The following is a 19,891-nucleotide window of genomic DNA, read 5'->3' on the forward strand; positions in this document are numbered from 1 at the left end:
CCGGGTGCGAGGTGTGGCCTCCTGCCCAAGAAGAGGGTAGGAGGCCAGCAGGGAGGCATGGACTGACCTGCAGCCTGGCTTTTCTTTTTTGTTTGTTTTTACAGTGTGTGTAATTGGGTGGGTCAAGGGGCTGATGACAGGTCACTGGTCATGACTGGTCAGATGATTCCATCCTGTGGGCTGTGTGGACAAAGGTCAGGGGCTTGGGTGTACATGGATGCCTCTCCATGCGTCCTGGGCCCCTTGATTTTATCTTTCTTTCTCTGGCTATGTTATTTGGCTCCCTGTGGCTGCCCTTGTGGAGCATTGTTGGGCAGATGTGTGTACTGTTCTTTTCTTTTTCTTTTGGATACCGGGGATCGAACTTGGGTCCTTGTGCTTGCGAGGCAGGTGCCGGAACCACTGAGCTAAATCCCCAGCCCATGTGTGCTATTCTTGAGGACACAGGCACGCAGATCACTTAGAGCCAGCATGGGGGCTTAGCTTTGAAAAACCTTCTCTGTGGCCGTTCCACCGAGTGTGCCCCAGAAAGCCTCCTCTGCACGTGAGGGACCTAGCACCTCCTACAGCAGGCAGATGCTAAAGCACCCTAGACACACTCTGTGAAGAGATGAGAGATCTGAGGGTACAGCAGAATGAGCTGCAGGTGGCCATGAGACCATCCAATACCACAGCTCTCAGCAGCTCCGTCTGACCCTCCCCACACTAGATCTCAGATACAGTGAAATTGCATTATAAATATTTGACTATGTGTTATCAAAGCTTAAGAGGTTGTTTTTAAAAAAATCACACTATGAAGTGATATCTAAACAATGCTTAGCTTATTTCTTTATTGGTATGAGGTAACTCTGGTTTTGAATGAATCCTTAGTGTGAACTGTGGTCAGGACAGGAAGAAAAGAGAAGCAGTTTATCCATCCTGTCCTGGATCTGCTGCAAATCTAGGAAGACTCTCCACTGTAGGGCCAGTTAGAATGCTTTATAATTATTTGAAAACGGTCAAAATAAAGAGATCCAGTGGGTGTGGTGGTGTGTACCTGTAATTCCAGCACTCTGGGAGGCTGAGGCAGGAGGATTTTAAGTTTAAAGACAGCCTGGGCAATTTGGCAAGTTCCTAACCCAAAATAAAAAGGTCTGAGGGTGTATCTTATTGGGAGAGGTCTTGTCTACCATGTGTGAGGGCCTGGGTTCAATCCCCAGCACCGTACAGAACTGCAACTCTTAAATTTAAGGAGGACATTTTACTCTTGGAAAGGACTCTGAATATTCCTCTGACTCTGGAGTTGAGGTTTGGTTTCTGAGCAAACGAAGCATGTGTGCCTCTGATAGTTGACTGCAAACACTGTGCCATCTGCTGCCACCAATAATCCTTTCGAGTTCAGTCATGTTCATTTCTTTGCCGCTAAGAGTGCCAGCTGCCTCACGTGTGAAGATATCTGGGAGGTGTTAGGAGTTAACCCAGGGACTTGGGGGGAGTATTAGGGCCCCCTGGGTAGCTTTTTTTTTTCTTTTTGAGACAGGGCCTTGCTATGTAATTCAGGCTGGCCTTAAACTTACTGTGTGGCCCAGACGGTCCTCAAACTTGAGGTAATCCTGCTGCCTCAGCCTCCCGAGTGCTGGCATCACAGGCATGCACCACCATACCCGGCTCCTTTGGGTAGCTTTTTGAGAAACAGATTCAGAGCTGTTTGCTTTGATGCTGTCTTTAGCACTGTACATTTATCTGAAGCAAACGTGTGGTCATCTTGCCGCTTTCGAAATTCGGATCTATGTCTTCAAAATCGACCAGGCTGTAGGAGTTTGCTGAGTATTAAGAAGTGGGGTGCAGTTTCGCCAAGTTGCTATTTTTGAAGTCAGAGCAGAACTTGAAGGTTCTGTGTGCCAATTCCCAGCTGGTCACCCCCACCAGCCTCCCCCTCATTCCTGGATATCCCACCTGCCCCTACCTTAGATATCCTGGCGACGTTTTATTTCACATGTGGGAGTGCAGGCTTAAGTTTAACTCAGCTCCCAGTCCCAGCCTGGCTCCCAGCCACACCAAGACTCTTCCTCATCGGAAACGGCTCTGCCAAACAGGCGGTTCCACTCAGAGCCTGAGGGTCCGTGTCATCAGCGTTCCCAGCCCAGGTGCCTCTGAAATGCCTCAGCTTCAGGTGCTACCTGTCAGGAGGAGCACTTGGTTCCCCTGCACATTTTACTGCCTGTCCCTGGAGTGATCCAGAAGCCAAGGGAGGTCTCTCAGATCAGCCTGCAACAGTGCCAGAGGCATGGGTGTTTGGCTTTGGCGCTGAGTCCCAGCCTGAAAGTGCAGGGCCCGCTGGGGATGTACCTGCGGATGCTCAAGGTTTCTTCTGTGCCACCCTCTGATGGCTGGCGGTAAAACAGATTTATCTCTGCAGCGGTTTTCCCTAAACAGCCATCAGTTCCCTGTACCTGCTGAGTGGGCTTGGGGTGCTGGTGGGAGCATGATTTGGGGATGGTCAGGGCACAGGGGATAGGAACACTTAGGGTTGCATGGGCTTGGCCTCTGCAAACATGCTGGCATTTTAAACAGAGGCTGCAGTTGTGTGACACAGGACAGGAGAGGCATATGGAGTATGGGGAAGAAATCAGATCTGTCGACAGAAATATAAAATCTGTTAAACAAGGAGGATATCTATACTTCTAGGAGGAGTTTTCCTCGTACCTGGGAAAATGACCTACTGCATTCTGTTCCCTCGTCTTCTAGGTAACTGCTAGAGATGGCAGAAGCTCACCAAGCTGTGGCCTTTCAGTTCACCGTCACTCCTGACGGGATCGACCTCCAGCTGAGCCATGAAGCCCTCAAACAGATCTGTCTCTCGGGCCTTCATTCCTGGAAGAAGAAGTTCATCCGATTCAAGGTGCTCCGCTGTTTGTCTTAATCTCTGTAGTTTTCACTCTGACCTCTAAGAATGGCTGTCTTGGTGCCATCGGGGAGTCGGTGTTTTAGACTACAAAGGCCATGGGACTTATGCTTCTGTGGTACTTCAGGCTCATGAGCACCTTCAGATATACATTGGCTGTTGAATTCTGGTGAACTCCGAAAGGCAGGTAGGGCGCATCCATCGACTTGCTGCAAAACAGTGTGGAAGCCGTGGCTCCCAGAGCAAGTGACCCAGTTAGTGAGGGGTCCGTCAGGAGCAGTACACATGTCTGTTCTGCTCTGAGGCCATTGTATGGGAAAAGATTGTCTCTCCGTTTTCAGTGAGTTTGTTTAATAACTGCCTTACTGGGGCTGAGGGTGTAGCCCAGTGGTAGGTCTCTGGGTTCGATCTCAGCACTGCAAAAATTAATAGTCATAATAATGAAATAACTGCTTTGCTGACAAAACATTCAAACACTGGGAACTGTTAACATAAATTTCAGTGCCGTTTGGTTCACATTTTCTCAGTAATGGTAATCTGAAGAAGAAATTTATTTTTCTTTTGTTGGTGTTTTTTTGAGACAGGGTCTTACTATATATAAAGTCAGGCTGGCCACGAACTTACTATGTAGCCCCAGGCTGGCCTCAAACTCATGGCAATCCTCTTGCCTCAGCCTCCCAAGTTCTGGGATTACAGATTAGTCCTCTTTTAAGCAAGTGTCTGGTTCTTTTCTTTTCTTTGCTCCCTCCCTTCTTCCCTTTCTTCTTTTTTGTAGTACTGAAGATCAAGCCTGGGGAGTGATGATCTACACCCTCTAGCCCAATTTTTTTTTTTGAGACAGGGTCTCACTGTGTAGTTGAGACTGACCTGGAACTCACTATGTAGCCCAGGCTGGTCTCGAACTCACAGCAATCCTCCTGTGTCAGCCTCCCAAGTGCTGGGATTAAAGGCATGCACCACCACGCCCAGCTTCCAGCCCAATTTTAATTTCTTTAAAAAAATGGGGGGGCAGGAATAAATGGATGTTTGAAAACATTCAAACCGGTTCATGTGGTCAGAAGGCACCTGCCCCAGCCCACACACTTCATAGTACCCCTCTGGGTTGGCACAGGAAGGCTGATGGACAGGCCCATGGGCTAGAGCAGGTGGCAGCAAATGAGTCCTCAGGAGCCAGCTCCCTGCAACAGTGTCCTGGGGTTCAACTGGTGGCCTCCTGGGCCCAGGTTACCAGCTGGTGTTATGTCCATCACCGGAGGGCGCCCCCTACAGGGTGGAAACTGACCCACACGGGTCTTGCTGAGAGCTGGCAAGGCTCATGTAAAATAAACAGTATATGATCACACCTCATTGTTGCTATCGCCAGGAGCAAGAGGGCCCGCGCTGCCAGAGCCGCTGCAGGGCACAGGCCTTGGTGTGGACTTGCAGGTGGGGAGACGGGGTGAATAGGAGACATTTTCTTCTTGAACCTCCAACCTTCCCTTTTGTTGACTTCTTTTTTATTTAATTTCAATAAACTGACTTATTATTAAAAGCATTTTTATTTCAGAGAATATACTTAGACATTTGGAAATCTAACGGGGCAGATATGTAAGGGTGGAAATACCTCCTAAGAGATTTCTGGCAAAGCTTCAATGGCTTCATTGCCCATGTTTTGTCAAACTAGTGCTGCGGTGACAGGCATGTGCCACCACACCCTGCTTCAAACCAGTGCCTTATAGAGAGGCTTTGGTAAGGAATTTTGAAATTGGGAGTTTTTCAACATCCAGTGGTCCCTAATGTTTTCCTCCTAATTTCAACACAGATCCACATTTTGCCAGTTTTGTTTCATAGATTGCTTCTTCTCCTTTTTTTTTCCCTCTAGAGCATTTCCCAGCAAATTCTCACATGGACTGCAGGCACCTGTAAACGTATAGGGGCGCTGACGCATCCTGATTCAGGGATCTGCAGGGGCAGTAGTGGATGTCCTGGGCAGTAGGAGGTTGGGGTAGGACACTCTTCATCAACAGCTGTCAGGAGCCAGTCTGGGTAGAGCCTGGAAGTCTGCGTGGTAAACTGGTGCCCACGTAGATGATCCTCATGTCCCAGGGTCACACTAGGGGAAACCAGCTCAGGCCAGGGTTTCCTGGGAAGTTGAGGAAGGGAACAGACTACACAGGTTAGAGGCCCAGCTGGTGGTGGTGGTGCCATCCCCACTCACCTGCCCACACCTTCGCCCTACTGCCTGATGTCTGCCAGGGTCCATGCAGCACAGCCTGTGGGGAGGGCATGGCTCATGGTGCTTGCATCTTTGTTTAGAATGGAATCATCACCGGCGTGTTCCCGGCCAGTCCCTCCAGCTGGTTCATCGTGGTGGTGGGTGTGATGTCGTCCACGTACACCAAGGTAGACCCTTCCTTAGGGATGATCACAAGGATCAGCCGGACCCTCGACAGCACGTGAGTAGTCCTGTTTCCAGCTGTCCAGGAAATCACTGATTTTCCCACTGCCCTGTTTGTGTGTTTCTTCGAGTACTGTGACTGTCATTGAGCTAGGTTTGCTCTGAAGCTTTTGCTGTCCTTCTCATGCTGGCTCTCCTCCCATCTCCTGGGCTGGTGTCAAGGTCCTCTCGGAGTTTGTAGGCCAGATGAGAAGAAGGGTAGGGACCTGGGGCACTCACCAGAAGGTGTCCCTGTGCCCGGGGCCCAGCAGTGGCAGTGTGTGGAGTTTACAGCGGCCTGCAGGGAGGCTGCTTCCCAGTGTAACCACTTCTTTACACTGGAGTCAGTCCATCCCATAGTTCTGGGCCCCCTGAACTGATGCTAGGGATAGAGGGTCTGAAGCCATGTCCACCCCTAGTTATCTTCAGAGTGGCTTGGACCCCCTAGGGAGCCCCTCCCTAGCACTCCTGTGCTGGCAGTTTTAGGTTTTTCCACACACAAGAAACGGCAAAAGTGTGGTACAGCTTCTACTCACTCATAGCTACTGACTATATTTGCCTCTGAAGACTCAAATGAAGCAGATTGAACTTGGTGGAATGGAAATTCAGCTAAGAGTGGTGCTCCTGACTCCTGGACTTTTTTGGGGATTCTGGAGAGGGGTCCTTCACACTCTGCTCCTTAAGCATGGCACTGAGCTGTGGTGGAGAGGCTGGCCCAGCAGACTGGCTCTGGTTTTATAAGTACCTGCAAGAGATGGAATAAAAAGTCCCAGTCAGTCATCTGGGTGGAACCTTCTCTGGCCTGGATGCCTGCCAGTTCCCTTGTCTGCCTGGGGACAGGGATGCTGTGGCAGGTGCTGCTGTCATTCCTATCAACAGGGAGCAGCTGGCAGTCCTGGTTACTCGGGCCAGGCTGTTTCCTCTCTACTGTAGGTCCTGAGAGCTTCAGGCTGTTGCCGGGGGACAACTTGCCTTTGTACTGGGCTGGTTTTTTTTTGTTTGTTTGTTTTGTTTTGTTTTGTTTTGAGATACTGAGGCTGGAACCCAGATGCCTTGCACTGAGCTATATCTTCTATTCTTTTTCAGAAATTTTTGATCCTCCTGTCTCAGCCTCCCAGAGCACTGGGATTATAAGTGTGCACCACCATGTCCAATCATGCCTTACATGTTGAGCGGGGCTTATGTGCTTTTAGATTGCCGTGGAGCCAGCCTAAACAGGCAGGGTCTGGCTAAGTTGTCTGGGCTGGCCTCAAGTTAAACACAGACTTGTAATTCTCTCTCTAATCCGGACTGTCTCTCAAAACTGGATTCTCTTCAGCCATGTTGGCTATTTAAAGCCTTCTGTAATCCGGGTCTTTATAAGACTTGTTTCTTTGTCCTGTGAACCTATTTTGGTAAACTGGGCCATCTGTGGCCCACATTTAGAAAGGTCATGTTAAGGATCAGTGTCTCTCAGGCTCTAGGGCCTTCTGGTACCGTCCCCTGGAGAGGATGGCACTCTGGTGCTCTGGGTTGTAGGGATTTTTTTTGTTTTGTTTTGTTTTGTTTGTGTACTGGACATTGAACCCAGGGCCACATGCAAATGAGACAAGTACTCCCTCACTGAGCTACCACCACCCCTTGTCCTAGGTTGCTGCTATCAGAGAGGGGCAATGCATGCTTTTTGGGTTCATCTCTGCTCTGTCCATGCCTGCAGCATCATAAGGAGCTCCTTTGCTTTGTTTTGCTTTGTTTTTTGTTTGTTTGTTTGTTTTTGAGACAAGATCTCCCTATGTAGCCCAGGCCGCCCTCACTGCAGTCTGCCTGCCTCAGCCTCCTGAGTGCTGAGATCACAGCCATGTGCCACTACACCCAGCAGGAGCACCTTCTTTTTCAAAGAGAGCTCATAACTGGCCAGGTGCCCATGTGTATATATAAAAAGCCCCGAGCATGTCATTTCTTTGTCCGATTTTTGTGGGTTGAATATGTGCTGTGGCAACAGAGTACTGAGAAGTCTAATGATAGCCTCTTCAGTCCCTAAATCCAGCTTTGCTTGCAGATTGGCTTATCAGGAGAGATCCCACCAGTTCAGAGGCTACAGTTGCTCCAGCACTAGAGTTGACAGGCTATAGGAAAATACCAGTTTTAAAGCTAGTTTTCCTTAAAGATAATTTGTGTCCGTGTCAGTGAAGTATCGCAGGCTATTATGTTAAATGGACAGTTTCTGAAGCTGTGTTTCGTTATGTTTGTTGTTTTCTGTTTTTTGGGGTTTTTTTTTGGGTTTTTTTGGTTTTTTTGGTTTTTTTGGTACTGGGGATCAAACTCAGGCCCTTGCACTAGTGAGGCAGGCAGCAGAACCACTGAGCTAAATCCCAGCCCTATGTTTGTTGTTTTAATCACTTGAAGGTCACTAAAATAGTTTTTACTTTTTTAATATTTTTCAGTTTCCAAAAGAATTGAAACTAAAAAAGAGAAAAATGACTGCATTTCATCTTGGTTTTTTTCTTTCATAATCTATGGTTTTAATTATCTTAAACCTTAGAGTCACATAATTTACAGATTTGTACAGGTGACATATCAGTCTCCTCGAGTTTAATCTTTATAATGAGCCAGGGCTGTCTCATTATTACAGATTGATTTTTACCATAAACTATCCTACTTCCATTCACAGAGGACAGCATTTCTAATAATGTAGCTCAGTCTGGCCTTGAACTTGTGATCTTCCTGCTTGGCTTCCTGAGTGCTTCAGTGATTATTTTACATGAGCAGAGTCTTCTTATCTAGATCATAACAAGCTGAGATACAGCTTGTAATAATTGTGTAATAACTGTGACATCCAAAGGTAGACTTGGAGGGAAAATATCAGAAAGAGCAGAAGGAAATGGCCCAGAATCCCTGTGGGCATCAGGCAGGGGGATCTCCATCCACCAGGGCGTGGGCACCCCCCTGGGCAGGTCTCTACTGCATGGTGCTTCCCAGGTCCTGGGGAGAATCATGTGTTTTTCCCACCATAGCATACTGGCGTATTGGCTGGTCTGTCCCGTTTCTCTCTTTCCCTCCCTCCCTCTCCTTCTCTCTCTCTTTTTCTTTTTCTTTCTTTCTTTTTTTTTAGACAGGCTCTCTCTCTATAGTTCAGGCTGGCTTTAAACTCACTCCATAGCTCAGGCTGGCCTAGAACTCAATCCTCCTGCCTCTGTCTCCTGTGCGCCGGGATTACAGGTGTGTGCCACCATGCCCAGCTCCCCTCTGTTTTTGTTGTTGTTGTTGTTGTTGTTTGTTGTTGTTTCCCTTCCAAGAGACAGTCTTGATATGTTGCCCAGGCTGGCCTCCAGAAATCCTCCTGCCTGTAACTGCAAATGCAGGCATGCCGCAGCCCCTGCCCAAGCTCTGTTTCACTTTGAGGCAGGGAAGAGAGTTGCTGTGGGCTCTGGAGAGGTGGATTCCCAAGTGTTCTTTCTGATAGAGCCAGTTCTGATTTGGGACAGGACGGCCTTCTCTCCCTTTGGTCCCTCAAAGTCTGCTTTGCCCCGTGTCATGCCGTCTTGTACAGCTGTTGCTCTCAGCCTCTTTTCTTCCCATGCTCGCACATTTGTAACTTGTCTCGATTGTCCTCCAGAGGCTACATGTCTCCCCAGACGAAGGACGTGGTCAGCGGCCTGCTCTTTGGCACAGGCCTGTGGGTGGCGCTCATCTTCACCATGCGCTACTCCCTGAAGGTGCTCCTGTCCTACCATGGCTGGATGTTCGCCGAGCACGGCAAGATGAGCCGTGCCACCAAGATCTGGATGGTAATTGAGTGCGACTCAGAGGGGGCTGCTCGGACAATCTCTGCTATTCAAGAACAGGTCCTCTGGAATGGGTTCTCCTTTGACACATGGCAGGTGCCTTGGTCTCGGCCTCTGGTTGCTACAGAGGTTGGATTCTCCTTGACCTGTGGGAGTGGGCTAAAAGGCATTTTCTTTGCCGATGCTGGTGACCTCTGCAACGTTCATTCCTGTATCTGCTTGACTTGTAACTCAGACCATTGGTCAGGCAACAGTGCAGCCCACCCAGCCTTCACAGCTTATATGGACACGTTGCATTTGGGCATTCGATGGCTTCCTTGGCTGATCTGTCTGCTAGGTGGCATGACTAGTGCCTTCCCAAATACTCCCTCTGCTTGCCATGTCCCTGAGCCCACAGTCCCTGTGGAAGGTGGCAGCCTGTGATATCTGTCCCAAATTAAGTCTTTGCTTTATTGAGCTCAAGTTTTCTGAAACACGAGCTGTCCAAGGTAAGGATCTTCCCTGGCTCTTGAGGCCTCTACCTTTGGGGCTCAGCCCCTGTGAGCACTGTAGGCTTCTTGGCTCTGTGTCCCCTTTGCTCTTGCCTGCCTGTCCTCACTGCCTTCCGCTGTTTTAGGCTCTTTAAGCCTGAATGAGGTCTTTGGAGCTGGGTATTTTATTACATTTCTTAAGCTACAATTTCTGCAGCTTTATGGAGTGGCCTCCGTGATTTTCATGACCCTGGTCCTGGGGAGGCAGGTTCCTCAAAATCCTCTTTCCTCCAGTCCTGGACTCACTCCTGGTTTTCTTAGTGTTTGTGAAGTGATATGGCAGCTTTGGTGACCTTGTCTGAATCTGAGGCTGGGCACCTGTGCTCAGTGGCCACATGGGTGCCCCAGCTATGGGCTGGCCTGCTGCCCCAGACCTCCTGGAGTCACCTAGGTACCACCACACATCCCAGGGCTCCTGTCTTTCGTAGACAATCTCCTGCTGTTTTCACATTGTGTCTTCATTTCTAGAGAAGCAGTTGAACACCTAGATGAGGTGGAGAAAGTTCTCATGGAGAACAGTTCATGGAGACATTGTCCAGGGTGTCCCTCATCGCTGATGTTGTGCTCAGTCCCAGAGCCCCTAGGAATGCATTTGTTAGTCAGCACAGATAACCACTTACCACAGCAGGTTTGGACCAGCTAGCCCGCACCCAGGACCCACGGGGTGGACTGTGCGCCCTACAGTCCTGACCTCACCCAGGGACTCTGTGCCAAGGGCCAGGCACCTGGGATGACCTTGCTGTGTCCCCAGAGCCTTGAACCAACCCCCAAACCAAGGGCCTCATGTGTAACCCCACAAGTGAAAGCCCACTCAGGCTGGGATGTCACAGGCCCCATGGGTTCTGGCCAGAGAATGAACCAGGTAGTAGCGTCTCAGAGCCTCTGTCACACGAGGCTTTTGTGCAGCCTCGTTTTCCTTGGCGTGCCTATGTGTGTCTGTGCGCGCGCGTGTGCACCAAGGCCTGTGAGTATGGGACAGGGAACGGGTCCTCAGAAAAGCATATCGCCAGAGATGATCAGTAAGTAGCGGGCATGGTACAGTGGAGAGCTGGCTTTGGGTCTGTAACTTAGCCTCATCTTTGAAACTGTAACTTTTCTTTTCAGACCATGGTCAAGATCTTTTCAGGTCGGAAACCCATGTTGTACAGCTTCCAGACCTCTCTGCCTCGCCAGCCAGTGCCAGCCGTCAAAAACACCATGAAGAGGGTGAGTGTACACCCTCCTTGTACTTGGGAATGCCAGGCACCTTTCACATTAAGTCTGGTGTCCATTATGACTGTAAGTTAATTTACTGTCATTTCCTTTTTTCCTTTTTTTTTGAGACAAGGTCTCACTATGCAGTTCAGGCTGACCTTGAACTCACTATATAGTTTGTGGTGGCCTCAAACTCACTACGATCCTCCTGCCTCAGCCTCCTGAGTCTTGGGACTACAGGTGTATGCCACCATGCCCAGCTGTCATTTGCTTTTATTATTTCTCAGCAATGTACCTTGTATGGTTGTCATGATTTTTTCTAATGTATCATTGCATTTTTGGGGTGTTCGTTTGTTTTTTTTTAAGGCAGTCTCACTATGTTCAGGCTGGCCTTGAACTTATGACGCTCCTCCTGCCTCTGCCTCCCATTACTGGAATAACAGGTGTGTGCCACCATGCCTGGCTTGAGCATAATGGTTCTCAGATTCATCTGTATTGTAGTCTGGATGTACCTTTGCCCTTTTTGTGGCCAGAAAGACCACCATTCATTTATCCAGCTGCTGATGGCCATTATAGCTGTCCCCAGCTTTTGGCCATTGTGAATAGTGCTGCTGTGAATATTCATGCATAGATTTTTGTTTCAGCACCTGTAGCCGCTTGCTTGGGGTACATGTCTAGGAGTGGGGTTTTTGCACCATGTGCAAATGAAGGGTAATTCTTCCTTTATCTTGTTGAGAAACCACCAGACCGTGAAATGACTGTACCGTTCAGCATGTCAACCAGTGATGTACAGGGGTTCTAGTCTTCTGACCCATTTTTAGAAACTCTAAGCAGAAAACTTCTAGGCTTCATGATTTGAATGTAACTGGCAAGTTCCTTCTCACCCTCGGTCTCCTGCATCCTCACCTGTGCCCAGGTGCTGATGATACAGCTCCACACAGACCCCAGGAGGGTGGCACAAGGGTGACACACAGGCCAGTGTTCACTGAGCACCTGCCCATCTGCGTAGCTCACTGCAGCAAGTGCAGAGCATGATTTTTCTGTTTCAGGGATGCACATTTCACTGTGAATAAGCCCCAGGACAGGTAACAGCTGGCACTGTCCAAGGAACAGGGTCCTACTCTTCATCATATAGGGCTGACCCCAGAGCTGTTTGCAGCACATAGCTTGTGGGAATATAACATTTCATGACAGATCAGGAGGCAGCAGCAGTTTTACTTTGCACAAATTCTCGCTTAGGAGCAGGGTGAAATTGTTCAAGTGTCCTGGGTGTGAACTCCTCCCCACAGATTTTGGCACCCCATGCCTGGTTCTGTAGCACGGGCAGGTGTGCATCTGTCTGCCTGTCAGACTGTGTTGGACATCCTGATCCGGGGACTCTCCTGTCCCGTTGTACTGGGCACCCCCCCACCCCTATATCCTGTGCATCTGCCTGAGCTGGTGCACGGCTCTCTGCGCTGTCCCAGCCCATTGCAGGGCACTCTCCCTGGTCACCGTGGCACAAGTGGAAATAAGACCCTGATTCAAAGCCATGTAAGGGAAGATAGACTCTCTTGAAATGTCTTCATTCCCCAGGCAGTGACCGAGACTCTATCAGATTTACTTTGGTGAATTTGGGGCATGTATCAAGCCCATAAAGGATGAAGAAGTTTGTGTTAGTGACTTTCTTATTGGTGAGCCAAAATACCCAACACCCAGAGCTTAAAGAAGGGGTTGAGTTTGGCTTGTGTTTGACAAGTTTCAGTCCTTGCATGGTGGGTGGCCTGGAGGAAAGACCCAGGGGACGGAGGGCTACTCCTAGCATGGCATCCAGGAAACAGCGAGTGAGGGGAGGAGTCCGAGGGAGACCCTACCCTCCAGGCCCCACCCCTGTGGACCCCCTCTTCTGACCAGCACCCCCCGTATCACACTTTTATCTGTAGCACCCCATGACCCAGTCACCTTTCCAAAGCCCCACCCTGGACTGCATGAGGCTTTGGGAGGAAATCTAAGTATGAACCACGGCGGGATCTTACTGTTCAGTTATCCACCTTTTAGCACCAGTGTACGTTCACCCAGCTGCAGGCTGAAGAGGCCAGTTTGGGCAGGTTCACAGTCTTTTCAGTGTGATGTGCTCTCGCTAAGGCACAGGTGAAGGAGCCGTGGCTTCCATGTGTGTGTTTAATGTGCTCAATGTTTTTTTTCACCCACCCCAGTATCTGGAATCAGTGAAGCCTCTTATGAAGGAGGAGGAATTTAAGCGGATGACAGAGCTTGCCCAAGATTTTGCTGTCAATCTTGGACCAAAACTGCAGTGGTATTTGAAGTTAAAGTCCTGGTGGGCTACAAATTATGTAAGTATTTCTAGACATAATCTGCCTTTCTTGGTTTTCTTTTTCTTTTTTTGTGGTACTGGGGGTTAAACCCAGGGGCACTTAACCACTGAGCGACATTCACAGCTCTTTTAATTTTTTATTTTGAGACCGGGTCTTGCAAAGTTGCCCAGGAGGGACTCAAACTTGGCAATCCTCCTGCCTTAGCCTCCCTCAGGGCTAGGATGACAGGTGTGCACCACAGTGCCTGGCTGTGTAACTTTTCTTGATGACATTTTTTCTGTATGAAAATGCTAACTGGAGGACAGGTATAACAGCTGGATTCACAGTTGAGATCAGTCACCGTCTTCCATGAGGCCCCACGTGCAGATTGGTGACTGGTGATGGTTTCCCCGGGTAGGAAGGAGCATTTGCACCCTGCCCTGGCTGATGCTGCTTTGCATGTGAGTCTGTTGTCTCCTGGCTGTCGGGTAGTTGTGAGCTTACTCCCACAGTGGTTGTGATTGTGCCGCCTTTGCCATCTTGTTTGGTTCATTTGGGCTCGGATCATTGCCTCTCAGCCCCCTGGTCAGGGAGGCCCCTGCAGCCCAGCCCTGATCACCTCCTGGGGCTGCCTCTGGCCCAGGGTCCCCTGAGCATCAGCTCCAGCGAAGCCTCTCGGCCCTGCAGTCTGTGCCCTGACCCAGTGGAGCAGCCATGTGCCTGGGGGAGTCAGGGGACAGAGGTGATGTCCCGGGACTGCACAGTGTGGGGAGAAAGAATCTGGGTTTTGGGGCACAGCTCACATGGAAAACAAGGTGAAGAACAACCCTGATGGACCTGGAGGACCGTGCTGGGTTGAGGGGGCTCAGCCTCTGGTGTTAGGGGCAGCTCACCAGGTGACTGTGGGACATTGCTGCTGGACAGTGACACAGCAGCACACTCCGGTCTCTGTGTTGGTGCCATGGCTCTAAGTGGAATAGGACAGAGGCTGGCTTTTTCAGGACCTGGGAAATAGAAGGAGTAGAAGCAGTCTATGAGGTATTTTTGGATAATTTTTTGGTGCTGGGAATTTGAACCCAGGAGCAACCACCCTGCCACTGAGCTATCTCCCCCTCCCTGAGGGTCGGTTATTAAAATATGTTAGCAGTCAGTCACTACTTACTTTTTTTTTTTTTGGCAGTACCGAGGATTGGACTCAGGGCCTTTGCCCTGAGCTGCATTCCTAGCCTTTTAAATTTTTTTGTTTTTTGAGATGTGGTTTTGCTGAGTTGCCCAGGCTGGGCTCAAACTTGCGAGGCTCTTGCTTCAGCCTCCCAGAGTGCTAGGATTATAGACATGCACCGTCACACCTGGCCACTTGGGGTTTTTTGTTGTTGTTGTTGTTGTTGTTGTTATCTGTGGGATGGAGGTTACACACCTTCCATCTGTGTCTCTTTACATTTCCACTTAGTTGCGTGTGTCCAGGGCCACCTGCTCTGGAAAGACCCCATCATTCTCTGGTGCCTGCCCAAAGCGCACCTGCATTTTCCTGAGTCTCGGCTCCCGATAAGTCTAAGCTGTTGTCTCCCCTTCTTGTACACTAGGTGAGCGACTGGTGGGAGGAATACATCTACCTCCGGGGCCGGGGGCCGCTGATGGTGAACAGCAACTACTATGCCATGGTGAGTCCCTGGGCCGGGCCAGCTGTCTAATAGGGATGGGGGCAGAGTCACTGTCCTGCGCAGGTGACATCTGCAGGGCTGTGGACAGCTCAGGCTTGACTACCGTTTCTCCTGCTCCTGTTTCTTCCTATCCAAGGCTTTGTGCTTCTGGGAGGGCACTGGCCCAGGCCTGTGTTCATCACCAGAGGCCCATGTAAATGTCCTCTTGTGTTTGTGTGGTCACGCGGGGACTCAGGGCTGCCGTACAGAAACATGAATTGGGAAACCACACTCCTGGTGCACACTTCCAGCTCTGGACCTTCTGCCACTCTCCCCTCATTCAGTGCTATTTCTGTCTGCAGTGGCCCTAAGGGCTCGTGTGCCCTCCCAGCCTGGATAGTGTGCTGCGCTCGCCCTGCTGTGTGCTGAGACACCACGGGGTCGTAGAAGGTGGCCTGCATTGAGTGCCACTTCCTTCCCCTTTGGCCTTTCTTCACCCTCAGAAACACTGACAGCTGTCAGAAGCCCCCAGTTCCTGTTGTCAGCCTCTGTTTAATGGCAAACAAGTTAAACTTCCCCTGTCCCTGTTTGTTCTTCACTTCCTTTCATTTTCCCCTCTTTGTCATTTGCTTTTGCTTTTTCTCATTTCAAAAAAAAAAAAATGTTTTCTTTTCTTCTCTGGATGAAAGTGTCTCAAACTGAGAAAGGACTTCTGTGGTTGTGTGATGGAGGCAGTGTCCGCCTCTCTCCTTTCCCCCAGAGAATCCACATGTCTCCTACAGACAGGGATGCTTTGCTTGTACAGCTGGGACGCACTCTGTGTGTTGAACTTTTCAGGATGATCATATCTGTGCTGTTCCTGGCCTTTTTCCAGCTGTGGAAAAGGAGGCTTTTCGAAGTGCATGTGATAACTTTGTCACAGGCATAACTCTATTATAAATGGTTATTTTAGGCTTGAGTTACTTCTCATTCAGAAAATTTCCCATCACCTAATTGTTCTCTTCCTGTACTTTCTGTGAGGCCGAGGAGGAATATGGTTATCTTTTAGTAGTCCAGGAATACCTGGGGACTTGTGTTCTGCACTAACAAACTGAAAGTGACCCAGGAAAAAAATTAAATGACAGTGTGTTTTGTAAAACAATAGATAAAAGGATCAAACAATACAATGAATGTTTCAAATGTGTTGCTATAAAAGATACATTAGCATAAATCCTCCTCAGAATAACCCCACATACACGTATACACACTGAACACACTTTTGTCACTTCCCAAAGCAGTTCTAGAAGTCTTCTTTTATGAGTGTCTTTAGTTGCACCACTGTGACTGTCTCAGTATCCTGATTTGATTCAAAACATGGTCATCCTAGGGTTGGGGATTTGGTGCAGTGGTTCTGCTGCCTTCCTCACAAGTGCAAGGTCCTGAGTTTGATCCCTGGCACCACAAAAAAAAAAATAAATAAATAAATAAATAAATAATAAATAAATAAATTAATTAATTAATTAATTTTGGGGCCAGGGATTTAACTTTGTGGTTCCACTGCCTGCTTCACAAGCACAAGGACCTGGGTTCAATCCCTGGTACCAAAAATAAAAAAATTAAAAACATGGTCATCTTGACTTTAGGGAAGAACCAGAAGTCACATGGTGCCAGATCTGGTGAATAAGTGGGTGAGGATGCACGGTCATATTTTAATGAGCCTGTCTTCCCATTGAATGCCACACGATGACCAGCATCTGCCTTATTTTTTATCACACCTTGTAAAGACACTCACAAAAGAGAACTTCCAGAACTGCTTCAGAAAGTGGCAAGAACCTTGGGATAAGTGTGTTCAAAGTGAATGGGAGTATTCTGAGGGGTATTGATGGCAATGTATCTTTTACTATGATTTTTAAAAACTTAACTACTGATCAAATTATTCCTGCCACGCCTTGCAAATTGAATGCATCTATAGAATCTTTCTAGTGGGGACAGGTGGCTCTGCAGTGTGTTTAGATCAGTATCTTTTCCCATGAACATTCTCTGCTGTCATACCCTTCTCTTCCAGGAGTTGCTGTACGTCACTCCGACTCCCATCCAGGCAGCGAGAGCGGGCAACACCATCCACTCCATCCTGTTGTACAGACAGAAGCTGGACCGGGAGGAAATCCAACCAGTATGCAAATGCTGAGCCTTGAACAAATTCCTGTAGAACAGCTTTCTTGAGGGAGATTGACAGTAGCACCTGTTAAACATGCATGATCTTATAAGTTCCTACATAGCTGTACCCTTGTACCCCTCAATCCATCACTACAGTCAGGATAGTGGAGTCTGTCACCCCAAAAGTTCTGCTTCTGCAAAATCTCTCCCTCTTAGGTAACACCGATTTGCTGTCTGTCGTTCAAATTAGTTTGTAATGGTGAAAAACTCTGTGAAAATGGAATCCTATCTATACATCTACCCAGCATAATTTTGAGACTTAATTCTGTTATATCTATTATATAACAGATGTATGTTTGCTATAAGTTAGTCATAGGATTTCTCCTTGGGGGAAAAAACTTTATTTTATCCCCATTGATGTTTTTATTTTTTCTGGTGAGACAGTGTCACCAAGGTGCCCAGCCCAGCCTTGAACTGGCCGTCCTCCTGCCTCTGCCTCCTGAGTAGCTGGGATTACAGACGCACGCACCTGTATCTGGCTCATTTCTCTCTTAAATACCCCTTTGGTTTAAGCATCAGTTTGTAAAGAATCGATTTGAATGCGTTATTTTGGAAGCGAGGGCCGGAAGGTGGCTCAGCCAAGTCCCCTGTGAACCACCCCAGGGAGCAATTGGAGAAGATGGAGCTGAGCACAGAGAACAGGCACAGCATTTAGATGTGCAGACTTCATTTCCTCCTTTTTTATTTTCCTGTGGAACTCTTGCTTGTTTGTCTGAAATACGTTTTCACCACAGATTCGTCTCGCTGCTTCCATTCCCCTCTGCTCGGCGCAGTGGGAGCGGTTGTTTAACACTTGCCGGGTTCCAGGGGAGGAGACAGGTGAGTGGGCCTCCATTCCTGCCACACACAGTGAGCGACACCAAGGGACCGCACTGATTTGTGGGGTCCTTCCTGAGAGTGGGGTCATGAGCACAACTGTTGGATTTCCTTTGTCTTTATTAGGCCTGGCCAATAGGCCTATTCCAGGGTTTCATTTCTCTTCAGCAATGTTTTTTCCATGTCTGCCAAAATATTTGTTTCTTCCTCTGGATTCCGCAGGGTGTTTCTCTCTGGCTCACAGGCCGGGTTTTTTGTAAAACGCAGACTGGATTTACTGGAGAAGCCGGATTGTGGGCCAGCTGCTGGCTTGCCAGCTGCCAGTTGGCCACATAACTGCCCAAGACATCCTTGAGAACGACAGGGAGGGACAGCTGCTGTCCACTAGGATGGTCCAGGCGCCCATGGACCACACTGTGATGTCTGTGCAGGTAGAGAAGCGTGCAGGCACTTGGTAGTCTGAGACCACATTGTAGGCTTTTGTTGCACACAAGCCCCATTGCTGCTTTTTGGTTCACTGGGGAAGGTACCACGCCCCTCCAGACTCTGAACGTATTGCTGCAGCTGAGCTTCCCTGTGAATGTGCTGTGGCCCCTACTGGGACCACGCACAGAAACCAATGCACTTGCATGACTTTTTTTTCTGTCCTGGTACTGGGGATTGAACTTAGGACCATGAGCTCGTGAGCCCAATGAGCTAAGTCCCTGGCCCTTGACTCTTTTTACACTTGGAGGTACAAGTAATCTGGAGATGATTTGCAGTGTACGGGAGGACATGCGTAGGTTATTGCAAATACGATGCCATTCCATGTAGGCAACTTGAGCAACAGGGATTTTGGTGTCCACAGGGAGTTCTGGAATCAGTTCCCTTCAATAACAAGGAATGACTGTCTAAACTTAGCATTCTTTTTTTCTTTCCTTCTTTTCTTTCTTTTTCAATACTGGGGATTCAATCTAGGACTTTTACACTGAGCTAAATCACCAGCTTTTCTTCTTCTACTTTTTTTTTTTTAATTGTGAGGTAAGAGCTCACTAAATTGCCTAGGCTAGATTCAAACTTGCAGTCCTCCTGCTTCAGCCTCCCAGGGTGCTGTGATTATAGGTGTATGCCACCAGGCCTGGCCGTAGCTGTTTTATTCTAGCTTGTTTCCATTCAGTAACTTTTATTTAATAGAATTGACACTGAAATTTAGAAGATTTAGACAGAAGATAAAACACTAACTTAATCCCTCTAGTCCAGTCATTGTCTACATTTTGGTGTTCTGATACACAGTATCAAAACTATTCCAGGATGTAAGCTGTTTCTGGCTTTTCTCTTTACCTTTATAAGGGATGCCACAGTGAATGTCTGTGGACCTCTTCTCCTGTGTCATTGGTTAACCAGTTTATAGTTGGATTGACACTGACAAATTGCCTCCACAGTGATTTTACCAACATGCCCCCAGAAGTCTTGTAAGTCTCTTAGTTACTTTTCTCTTTGCTAAAACAAAATACCCAACAACCCAAGTTAAAGGAGAAAAGGTTTATTTAGCTCTTGGTTCGTAGAGGTTTCAGTTTGTAATTGGTTGTCTCCAAGGCAGGATAGTAGGGCAGAAGGGCATCACAGGGGAGAAATAGCTCATGGCAGGCAGAAGGCAGCAAAGTAGTGAAGAAGCAAAGCAGCAGGCAGTGACCCTCTTTCTGTCCTTTATATTCTATCCAGGCCATTAGGTAGCACTCACACCCAGAACAATGCCAAGCCAACTGATTTAGTAATCACATACTCTTGATCACACATTCCAGATCCAGCCACCTCCAAAATGCCCCACCTGTGACCACATGAGGCTTTGGGGGAGGCATCTAGACACAAGCCAAAATAGGAAGGGACCTTTTGTCCCTGCATTACTAACACTGGGCTCACCAGGGAGAGCAGATTCTTCAGTGTTAATTGGACATTTGAGTTTCTTCCAGTAAGAATTTTCATTCCTATATCTTGTGCCCTTTTAAAAAGTGGGTGACAAGCCAGGCGTGGTGACATAACGCCTGTAATCCCAGCACTCGGGAGGCTGAGGCAGGAGGATCACTGTGAGTTTGAGACCAGCCTGGGCTACATAGTGAGTTCTAGGTCAGTCTCAACTACATAGTGAGACCCTGTCTCAAAAAAAAAAAAAAAAAAAAA

General features: G+C 48.4%; 1 protein-coding gene across 2 annotated transcripts in view; it reads left to right on the top strand.

Moving 5' to 3' along the window:
• The window catches only part of Cpt1a (carnitine palmitoyltransferase 1A), a 57,698-nt gene that overhangs the window by 13,956 nt on the left and 23,851 nt on the right, over positions 1-19,891 (top strand). For both annotated transcript variants that reach the window (XM_033756741.1, XM_010635746.3), the window contains exons 2-9: positions 2,728-2,881; positions 5,180-5,319; positions 8,896-9,067; positions 10,699-10,800; positions 12,984-13,121; positions 14,666-14,743; positions 16,767-16,874; positions 17,653-17,737. In XM_033756741.1, coding sequence (XP_033612632.1) covers positions 2,741-2,881; positions 5,180-5,319; positions 8,896-9,067; positions 10,699-10,800; positions 12,984-13,121; positions 14,666-14,743; positions 16,767-16,874; positions 17,653-17,737 — 964 coding nt within the window. In that variant the 5' untranslated portion in view covers positions 2,728-2,740. The remainder of the gene's footprint in view (positions 1-2,727; positions 2,882-5,179; positions 5,320-8,895; positions 9,068-10,698; positions 10,801-12,983; positions 13,122-14,665; positions 14,744-16,766; positions 16,875-17,652; positions 17,738-19,891) is intronic.

Source organism: Fukomys damarensis, unplaced genomic scaffold, assembly GCF_012274545.1.
Source record: "Fukomys damarensis isolate Sample0158 unplaced genomic scaffold, DMR_v1.0_HiC HiC_scaffold_27, whole genome shotgun sequence".
Classification (NCBI taxonomy): Eukaryota; Metazoa; Chordata; class Mammalia; order Rodentia; family Bathyergidae; genus Fukomys; species Fukomys damarensis.